The sequence below is a fragment of the Onychomys torridus genome, chromosome 8 (genome assembly GCF_903995425.1).
Source record: "Onychomys torridus chromosome 8, mOncTor1.1, whole genome shotgun sequence".
In the NCBI taxonomy this organism is placed as follows: Eukaryota; Metazoa; Chordata; class Mammalia; order Rodentia; family Cricetidae; genus Onychomys; species Onychomys torridus.
Genome location: NC_050450.1, coordinates 7122605 through 7133811, shown reverse-complemented (window position 1 = coordinate 7133811; position 11207 = coordinate 7122605). Strand labels below are relative to the sequence as shown.

General features: G+C 41.8%; 1 protein-coding gene across 1 annotated transcript; it reads left to right on the top strand.

The window, feature by feature from the left end:
- Positions 1 to 10350: 10350 nt before the first annotated feature.
- On the top strand, positions 10351 to 10923 carry LOC118590312 (jupiter microtubule associated homolog 2-like). The gene has a single exon (XM_036198223.1). The coding sequence runs from the start codon at positions 10351 to 10353 to the stop codon at positions 10921 to 10923; it is 573 nt and encodes a 190-aa protein (XP_036054116.1).
- The last annotated feature ends 284 nt before the right edge of the window (positions 10924 to 11207 follow it).

Sequence of the window (11207 nt, the reverse complement as noted above, 5' to 3'; positions counted from 1 at the left end):
GTCAAAAACATACACTAGAGGAAAGAGCACCTTCAACAAATGGTGCTGAGTAAACTAAAGCTCCACATGTAGAAGAGTGAGACTAGATTCATATCTGTCACCAAGTACAAAAAGTAACTCCAAGTGTATCAAAGACCTCAATTTGAAACCTGAAACAATAAAACTGATAGAACAAAACATAGGTAGTACCTACAAGTTATAGGTGTAGGAAAGAACTTTCAGAATAGAACTCCATTTGCCAGGAATTAAGGATAACAATTAACAAGTGATCTCATAAAACTAAAAAGCTTCTGTACAGCTAAGGAAACAATTAATTGAGTAAAGAGGAAACCCATTGAATAGGAGAGAATCTTTGTCAGCTATATATCTAATAGAGGATTAATATATGAAATATATAAAGAACTCAAAAACAGTCAGGAAACTAACACAATTTGAAAAAACAGACTATGGTTCTGAACAGAGAGTTCTCAAAAGAAGAAATAAAAATGGCTAAGAAATAACTCAAAATGTTCAGGATCCCTGGCAATTCAGGAAATGCAAATCAAAACAACTTTGAGATTTCATTTTATCCTAGTCAGAATGGCCAAGATCAATAAAACAACACAAATGCTGGTAAGTACATGGAGGAAAAGAAACTCCAATTCACCGTTGGTGGGACTGAAAACTGTTTCAGCCATTTTGGAAATCAGTGTGGAGAACTCTCAAAAAGCTAAAAATAAATCTATCATGTGACACACCTCTACCACTCCTTGCTATTTGCCCAAAGGACTCAGCATCCTAGTCTACAGATTCTTGCTCAGCAGCATCCATTGCCCCTCTATTCACAACAGTGAGGAAATGAAAGCATATAAATGTCCTCAAACAATGGACTGATAACAAAAACATGGTACATGTACATGATGAAATACTTCTCAACTGTAAAGAAAACAGAAATCATTAAATATTCAAGTAAATAGTAAATTAATAGAGCTAGAAAAGAAGGTAACCCAGACCCAGAAAGACAAACCACATGTTCTCTCTATTCTATGGTTCCTAGCTCCATATCTTCAGCAGTGTGTACATAATCTGGAGTACTTGCAGAAGCCAAGAAACCTCAAAGGGACCTGGAGTGGCAGGAGGACCATAGAAAAGAGAATAGCGGGATGCAGATGACATGAAAGGGAAATGGGAAAACTTGAGAAAGCCTTAGTTGCAGAGGGGAGAGGAAAGGGCAATACAAGAGAAGGAAGGAGGGATAAATGACATTAAGAATTCTTGAAAAAGATACAGTGAGAGATTATTTTATATTTACCTAAAACTACATATCAGTGTATGTATATACATGTACATATACACATTCACATACAGTTTAAATTAAGTTATACCACTTGGGATGACAATATTCCCTGCCAGAGGCATAGATTATCTAACAAAAACTTCAGTGCTGGGCATTGGGTAATGCCCATTTTAGTTGTTGGTGAGGGAAGTCCAAGACACTCCAAAAACAATATAGGTTATTTTTACTGCCTTTAGTTGCTTTCCAGTGGTTGAAGGGGAGTCCCTATTGTTGAAGATACCACACACCTTGGACATGGGACACAAAAAGCTTGAGCTAGAACTGGCCTGAAAGCCTCCTCCCTGAAAACTAGGTTTTATGGTACTAGAAAGTGCTAGGCAAGCTGCTGTGGAAGAAAGCAATCAATAGCCCTACCTCACTGTGATGCTTATGAACCACAACAATGGCCAGCATGGCAAGACATGCCCAAATGTGCAGTAGTGGTGCTTGTATCTTAGCATTAACTAAGCTGTCTAATAAGACTCAAAACCAGCTTGACAGGAGGAAAATCATGCATGGTAGTGGAAACCTAGCCTGGCTAATGAGGCCATGGGTCTTAGACACCTTCTAGTGCTACTTTCCTAAACAATTATCTAAACTAACTGCATTCCAAACATGTATCCCTAAACCCTTTAGATAAGTGCAGCTCTCACCCCTCATCAAAGAAGTTTCTTTTTGCAGTGGATGGAGACAACTACAGAAAGCCTGCAACTATCCAAAATGCAATAGACAGCTGGCCATGGGATGCCCAGCCACATCTACATCTTGGACACGATCCCTGCACCTACAGATCAGGGAACAGCCCAGGAAAAAAAGTGAATAAATTGTAAGAGCCAGAGAAGCAGGGAGTCTTCTGTGAGATTGTGCCATCTAGCTATGGTAAGAAAACTATACCCATAAAATTTCAAAAACATGGCTGCCTAAACAAGATCTGAATAATTCCAACATTGAATTGTGCCTCCCAACTTGAATGAAGGAAATTTCACGAGGCCCACCCTGTTAGGGTCCTGGAGAAGTCCCACAAAAGTTCACCATCTGCATATGCAATCAGTAAGAGCATTTATTATATGCTGGCACCGTCCATCATATACAAAGGCAAAATGGCAACAACACTGGGAGAAGCTTGCAGGGTCCTTTTTAGCACAGCTAAGGGGTGTTCCTAGGGCAGTTAGGTCATCTCAGATATGATTGGCTTAAGCAAGTGGCAATCATATCAGTATGTTCTAATTGTCTACGGCTAGCAAGGGCTGTTTAAGGTTGTAGTTTTTCCATTTTGGGACAGGCCTGGACAAGTCTCAAGCTTTGTCCTGATTTGGTTATCACTGTGGATCCTGTGGCTCAGGCCTGGTACATGCAGTTCCCCTCATCCTTGCTCTCAGGGGTGTTGAAGACTGACTGTCCTTAGTTTGTGGCTTCCTCAGAAACTGCTTGCTCAGTCTCAGGAAACTAAAATTGAGGCCTGATTTCTGAGAGAAGACTGGGCAACTTGTCATGGTGTCTGTTCGGTTCTCTCACACCCTAGGTGAAGAGCTACAAGCAATCAATAACCAAGAGAGAATTAATCTTCTGCAGGGATGAACCCCGATTGGTTACCCAGTGGCAACACTGAACAGACTCAGCAGGTTGTATCTGTTCATTTTTATGAATATGTAACAACCATGGTTAAAGAAGAAAAGACCATAAGTTTGGGAGGGAGCAGAGCTACAGGAAAGAGATAGGGTGGAGAAGAGGAAAAGGGAAAATGATGTGATATGATTATATTTTAATTAAAAATTTTTAAAAAGAGATAAAATATAAGTGCCAGATTAAGTAACAAAATAAATCAATAAACTCTAAGTTCTAATAAGAGCTACAAATCTACATTGGCAGCAGTTTCAAGGAGTATGAGTAATATGAGAGATAAAGTTGAGCTGTCCTCAAGAAGGGGACAAGGCAATCAAAGTCAATTTCCTCTAAGAAGAAGAACAAAAATGGTAACCATAAAATACTGGGCAAAATCAAGCATGTTTATTGCAAAGATAAATATAAATAGGTACATTTCCCTGCCAGCTGTAATCATAAACAAGAGAGCAGATAGAACACCGACAGAACACCAAACATGTTTATTGCGACAAAAAGTATAAATGGATTAAATTTCCCGTCAAATGATTAGGAATTTCAAACAATGTTTTAAAAAATAAAACCAGGCCGGGCGGTGGTGGCACACGCTTTTAATCCCAGCACTCGGGAGGCAGAGCCAGGTGGATCTCTGTGAGTTCGAGGCTAGCCTGGTCTACCAAGTGAGTTCCAGGAAAGGTGCAAAGCTACACAGGGAAACGCTGTCTTGAACTGTCTTGAAAAAAAGAACAAAACACATATATATATATATATATATATATATATATATATATATATATATATATATATATACCAAAAATGAAAATTAAACTAATAGACCAAGTATGCCTCTAATATTAGCACTCTGGAGGTTGAAACAGGAGAGCTGGGAACTCCAGGACATCCTGAGCCACATGGTAACTTCAGGGGCAGCCTGAATGTTGAGAGCCAGTATTAGTTTTATGCAGGTTGTTTACCCTGCAAGGAAAAGTCACAAAGCACAACAAAACCAACTGTAAGAGTTTATTAGGAGAAAAGAGGGACAGGAAAGGGTGGGCTCAGGCCAATTTGAGAGACGTGTACAGAAGAGGGAGAGGGTATGTGGGATCTGCCTTTTCTAGACTTCCCCTCTCATGTGCATATGGACCTACTAGTTACGTCATGCATGCACATAGATTATGTGATCATGATGCATGCAAATTACATGACCATGCATTTCAGATTACGCAAGACTTAGGGACCTGAAAATGACTAAGCAAAATGGTCATGGGGACGTGGCTAGAATTCCTATCATCTGGGACTCTTTGATTTTGACCTACAAAGACTAGATTGTTAAATTCTCCAACATTACATCCATGTGCAGTGCCCTCTGAGCACAATCTAGACATTCCCATTCCTCCTGCAAGAGGTCCACAGCCACATACCTGAATGTTAACAGACTCTGGGGAGCATTTCCCAGAGAAGTGTTCATTCTTCTTGTTGCTCTTCTCTGAGTTTCTATCTCTGAACCAAAAACTGGAATTCTTGATGGATCCTTTGCTACTGTCTCCTCTCTCTTCACCATCCAGGGTTCTTTGTTCTGCTTCACAGTCGAGCAGAACTGACTGAGCAATGTGAGCCATGCAAAGGAGAAAGAGATTCTTCAGAAGTCACCTAAAACTGGGAGGTTCCAGGACCGCTGGGCTGTGGTTTCCACCACTGCACTGCTGACTTTCCCAGGCTGCCCAGCTCCGGGGAGTTTTCAGGTCCCCAATACCCAGTCCGATCATCCTCACCCAGTTCAGGACCATATGGCTTCCTGTGAGTGTTGCTGTGCCTCATGACTTTTCCTTGCAGGGTAAACAGCGCTGCATAAAACTATCAGCCAGACCCATCCTAGGCTTTCTCAGAGGCCCTGATGAAAACACAAAAGGTACCGAGTTCTGTATCCTTGCCCAGTGCAGGCTTGGCAAGGTCCAGTCTGGGGCAAGGGCCTCAAAAGAGTTAGGGTTTCAGTTCCGGGGAACCTGACTTTCTTCCTGAAGAGACTGAAGTTATCAGTCCCAAGGCTGCTGTGTGTTCAGTCTGCATTGTACTTGAGATACTGTGTCTCCTTTATTCAACATTGCTTGGTCACTTCCTTCTGACCTTGTCCCAGTGTATGATAGTTACTGCTGACCGTATCCATTTTTCTCCTGTAAATAGTGTATAAGATGCTGTACTTCTGAATAAGCTTGCTTGGCATAAAACATAGCTTGTGCAAGACCTTCTGATCCCATACTTTACTGCCTTCTTATCTTCCAACCTCCTAGCCATCCCCCACCCCATCACTGCGACCTGTGTCTGAAGAATGACCTGCTGGTCTGCTGGTCCAGGTCACTTGAGTTACACAGTGATACTTCACTCTCTAAATGAATAAATAAATGGAAAGCATAAGCAAAAAGGATGAGATATGGCTATGTTATACACATGTATCAAACGTCATAATAAAACCTTGTTTTATACAATTAATATATGCTGATTTTAAAAAGACCATGGCGCAAGGCCAAGCATGTGAGTTTAGTACATATATGAGTCTTCAGGGTGTACTGTTCACAAGAACTGGCTGTACACACCTCTTTCCTAATTCTATGTTTGATAAGGTCACCCTGGTAGCTGGAGACCAGCCACAGGAACACTAAAAAACATCAACATAGCCTATGGAGATTAGGAGAGATTCTTCTTCTGTTTGGGAAAGTGCTGTACTTTGAGGCCCTCAAAGGTCTGTGTAGTAAAAGTTTGCTCACTAGTACGATGCTACCGGAAGGCAGGGCAACCTTTCAAAGGAGTAATGGCTAGTTTGAAGTCTTAAGACAACTGAGTGAGTCCTTTATAATGGGACTCAGGCCTTTCTTTCTCCTCTCTTCTGTCTTCTAGTAATGAGCTGAGTGGTTTTATTCTGCTTCTTCATAGCAAAGAACTAAAACGCTGCGCCAATATAAACTTGTTCTGTTTATAAGTGGATTGTCTCCAGTAAATTACAAAGTACAGTAACAAGAGAGTGCACAGCATGGGGGGGGGGGGGTTTGATTGGTCGCAGTAAACGAAAGGCTGAGCAGCATGGGGAGACTTGTTTGGCTGTAGGTTTAGGTTAGGGTGGGTTTGTTGGTGCATTAACATAAACACCTTCCTTCATTCATCTGCTAGACATTTCTCAGTTTTGTTCTACAAACTGTTCTTTAGGCCCTAGTTATGATTACTGAAGTGCTCATATTAATTGTCATGCCTCCGAGTTTGCATTCTGTTGCTATGATAAATAATATGACCAATAGCAGCTTGGGGAGGAAAGGGTTTATTTCATCTTACAGCTTAGTCTGTCACTGAGGGAAGTCAGGGCAGGATGTAAGGAAGTAGGAACAGAAGCAGAGGTCATGGAGGAACTCTGCGTAAACAACTTGCTCAGCCTGCTTTCTTATACCACCCAGGACCACCTGCCAAGGGATGGCCCTTGTCCCAGTGGTCTGGGTCTTCCCACATTAACCATTAATCAAGAAAATGCCCTCACACATTTGCCTACAAGTCAATCTGATGGAGGCATTTACTCAGAAGAGGTTCCTTCTCCCTAGATTACAAAAAACTGACCAACACAGTACTCTTCGTGTGTGTAGACACCACTAGAAGAAGGTACCAGAGTGCTGGAGCTGGAGTTGTGGCTATTTATGGGCTGCCTGATGTGAGCACTGGGAACTGGGTCCTCTGGGAGAACCCCAAGTGCTCTTAACAGCTGACTCGTCTCTCCAGCTCCTTCAATCTTTTGAACTTACCAAGGATAGCCTTGAACTCTCTCTGTAAATGTAGTAGTTTGAATGTAATTGGCCCCCATAGTCTCATAGGGAGTGGTACTAGTAAGGGCTGTGGCTTTGTTGGAGTAGATGTGGCCTTGTTGGAAGAAGTGTGTCACTGTGGGGGTGGGCTTTGAGGTTTTCTATGCTCAGGATACCACCCAGTTTCTAAATTGACTTCCTGTTGCCTGCAAGATGTTGGACTCTCAGCTATTTCTCCAGCACCAGCTCTGCCTGCACACCACCATGCTCCCTGCCATGATGATAATGGACTGAACCTCTGAAACTATAAGCAAGCTACCTCAATTAAATGTTTTCTTCATACGAGCTGCCATGGCCATGGAGTCTCTTCACAGCAATAGAAGCCCTAAGACAGTAATCCAGGCAGACTTTGAACTTTCGATCCTCCTCCTTGGCTTCCCAAGGTTGCAAGCAGCACTGGCCTGGCCAGTGGTCTCCCTTTCAACTTCACTCACACCTTCTTGAGTCTAGAACCTCCCAGGCCATGGAATGAATTCAGACATCCAATCTGTAGTCATGAGTTGACTTCCTAAATATCTTTTGATAAACAGTAAATATATATGCATCTTTTGTCTCAGTTTCTCTGGAGAACATCAATTAATACATTTCTATTACATGCTTTTGCTTTTCTTTAATAGGTTTCTAAATGTTTTCATTAATTTGTAGTTATACTATTAATAATTTTTAATAAAAACATCATTAATTTAATTACAACTTTATTTTCAATCATGAATTCTACATTCATAATATTATCATTCAATTCATCTCTTGGCTGTCTGGAACATGATGGGACATATGTGTTAGAGGGATGTATTGAGAATGTCTCTGCTGCATACCTACTTCAACAGCCAAGGAAGTGTGTACTAAAGTATCTTTTGTTCCAGATTCCACACACCTTATTCCACTGCCTGATTATCTGACTTTCTGAGGTGGAAATGCTTAGTTCTTGTTTCCCTTCCCCTTGGAGCCATCTTTCAAGGTGTGCATCATTTTTCTTTTGCCTTAAAATTCAGGTATTTCATCATAATATCCAATTCCATGGATTCAAAGATGAATTTTTCCCTCATTGTCCACTCTGAAATCACATAGTACAGTGAGTGGTATGCCACATCAGCGATGTCACTCTCCTGTCTAGTGACAGTTCTGAATATCTACCCAAAGTCCTTCCTAGGCCTGGTGCTATGTGTGCTTTAAACTATTTTAAACTTCTTTTCATTGGTTTACTTTTGCCCACACTGGTAAACCATAAATGTAGCACCTAAGCTCTTGTCCATTTAGACATACTTACCTTCTATTGTTCCTCTGAACTATTTCTCCAGAGCTACTGCTTCCTTCCTTTGAAATTCTCACTCTTGTCCCTCTGTCTGAACTTCTTTTCTTAAGTTAGCATTTATGTCTTTGGACTCTCTCTTCGCCTTGAGTTTGAGGAGAGGCTGTGTCATGTTTCCCACTCCATTTGATTCTGTTTTCTGCAGTACACTTCTGTACATGAGCAGTGAACATGTCCCCACCAGATTTCAGCTGTCTGATAATTCCTCTCCATACAGTCTTCTCCAGTCCTCACCTTCTTCCCACAAACACTACAAATATAATGCTTACAAATGTAGTGTTCTACAAAGTGTCAAGATAGTCAGCAATATCTGTAAATGTGTTCTCTCCTTTCTTGTGGTGCCTCTGCTCATAGGGCACAGCCAGTTTTGAGTGTTGAGTTTCATCCAAATCTTCCATCTTGATGTACTAGTAACTTTACATTGTTGTGCCCAAATTTCTGACAGGCAAAACTGAAGGGGGCAGCAGTTTATTCTGGTGCATAGTTCAGGGGATACAGACTGTCATAATAGGCTTATTCTATGTTGGTAAAAGCTTGCGACTTGCTCACATCATAACCAACCAGGAAGCTGGAAGAGGTTCTCATCCTCAAGGCCAACCATTAGGAGCCCCTCCACCCACCATGCCTATTACCCAAACGTTTTGCAGCTCCTAAAACATCCCACCATCTGGAGACCAAGTAACAAAGCACTTGAGCCTGTGGAGGAGATTTTACTCCCAAACCACAGCACCTGGTGTTCTTTCACATGTCAGTTGATTTTTCTCACACAAAGAAAGCAGCAACATCAAAGTCATTGCATCTGGCAGTAACTGTCTGTCACCTAAGCATTTTCCACTCCTTCCCTACAGGAGAAACTAGTCCCAGACAATTAAAATATGTGGTTTGACTAGTTAGAGAGCAAACTGTTCAGCACCTCTCCATTCTGCCCTTAACATCTGGTCCTTCCTCCTAGTCACAAATGTTTCCTCTCTCATCTGAGCCCAGCTAGTATATCTGGCTTGAGTCATTTGTTTCTTCTTGAAGAATTCAGCACATGGATGAACAGCCATTCCCTAGACCACCATCAGTAATTTTCCTACAGAGACAAAGTACACCCCAGAGACACACTCTTGCTTCCACTAAAATGATGTGAGATAATTAAGATGCTATTAACTCATTTGAATCATTTTGGAGTCTTTGAAATTTTTTATCTAATAAGATTAAAGAACCACGCTAATATCATAGGAAAGCAATTTATTTCCTTCATGAAAATAAGTAAGCAATTTCTCATATCCCCACGAGATGGTGGGGTCTATATTTGGGAGCAAGACACACACACACAAAGATAAGACAGACTTTATGATTTACTGCTGATCACATCAAGGTCAGAATCTGCATTGATGCAAGTCAATTAGGACAAAAATGACAAAGCACAGCAATTATCGTACACATACGTAGCTAGGCTGAGCTTTTACAGCTATGTTCACACGTACTCTGTGTGCTCCTCATTGGTAAAGCACAAAATTACACTGTGCATATGTGTATGAACTAAAAATGCATCTATATTGAAAGCAAATTGAATCCCTATTTATGTTTCCTTCTGATTTACTGTCAACTCAAAATAAATCCTCTGCACGTTTTAACATTCCCACTTCCAGAATTTCCTCCTTTTTTGTTTGTTACCTGGCTGGAGAAAGAAGTACAGGGAAGTTTCTCTCAAATATATTTTGATTTAATTCAATAACATATTTTAAATTTTTAAAGGATTTCTCTATTTTTGTTTGCCTGTACTTTATATGCATAAGAGGGCATCAGGCCCCCTGAAACTGGAATAAGAGAGAGTTGTGAGCTGCTAGGTGGATGCTGGGAACCAAACCCAGTCCTCTGCAAGAACAGCCAGTGTTCTTACCCACTGAACTGTCTCTCCAACTCCTTAATTATATAGTTTAATGTGAGCTGGCATAAAGAATAAATAAAAACTAAAGGAAGAAAGTGTACTTTCCCAAAGTGTACATAATTTAATACACATAGATTTTAAAGCATCAACTCCAACAAAATTACCTATGTAGTGTTTTTTAAAAACCCATGGTGACAAATTGCTCTGATCTTTTCAGGAATCTACTTAATTAAATAACATCTTTGCCCTAGTACTCTCTGATCTCTGACTATGCCATAGAGAAACTCAGCTAATTAGTGAGACATTCTCACAAGATGTCCTCCATTTCCGTTTACCCATTTTACAGGGAAAAGATAGACACTAAAGATACCTATGGGCGCAGAGGCTGGGGAGGCGCGGGGCAGCGGCCGACATGTTCCAGGGCGCCAACGCACAGACTGGTGGGTCAGGCTCCAGATCTGTGAAGCCCCCAGGAGGAGAATCGAGCAATCTTTTTGGAAGTCCAGAAGAAGGTCCTCCTTTAAGCAAGCCTAATAGGATGGCATCTAATATTTTTGGACCAACTGAAGAACCTAAAAACATACCCAAGGGGACAAATCCTCCAGGGGGCAAAGGAAGTGGTATCTTTGATGAATCGACTCCTGTGCAGACTCGACAACGTCTAAACCCCGCTGGTGGGAAGACTAGTGACATATTTGGGTCCCCAGTCACTGCCACTGCACCCCTGGCACACCCAAACAAGCCCAAGGATCACGTTTTGCTATGTGAAGGTGAAGACTCTAAATCTGACCTGAAAGTTACAACAAACTCCACACCCAGAGGAGAGCAGAGCGAGAAGGGAAGCTCAAAAGAAGCCGACCATACCAAGATAGCAGAGCCTACACCTATGGTTGACAGTCATGAGCCCAGACTGGGACCGCGACCTTGTTCCCACAACAAGGTCCTGAACCCACCGGGAGGCAAATTGAGCATCTCCTTCTATTGAGAGGCTCCTGCTCTACCTGTAATCAGACCAAACATCAGAGATAGGATATTGAATGTTAGTGCTTCCTTTAACCCAAATGAGTCGGGGTGGGAGAGGGGTTGTCCTGCGTGGGGGGTTGCCTGCTCATAGGCCTTGTTGCCATTGGAAGAGCTGCAGAAAGCACCGTGCCTTCCAGACGGCCAAGATACATGTCTGTGGGGATAAAATGGGGTACTCTTATGCCTCCTCTCTAGCTGTTCTGTGAGGAACAGTAAGGTTCTGGGGAGGGCAGAAGAGATGACCCA

What these genes read in the sequence shown, in the direction of transcription:
- LOC118590312 (XM_036198223.1), top strand. Translation starts at nt 10,351, where the DNA reads ATGTTCCAGGGCGCCAACGCACAGACTGGTGGGTCAGGCTCCAGATCT.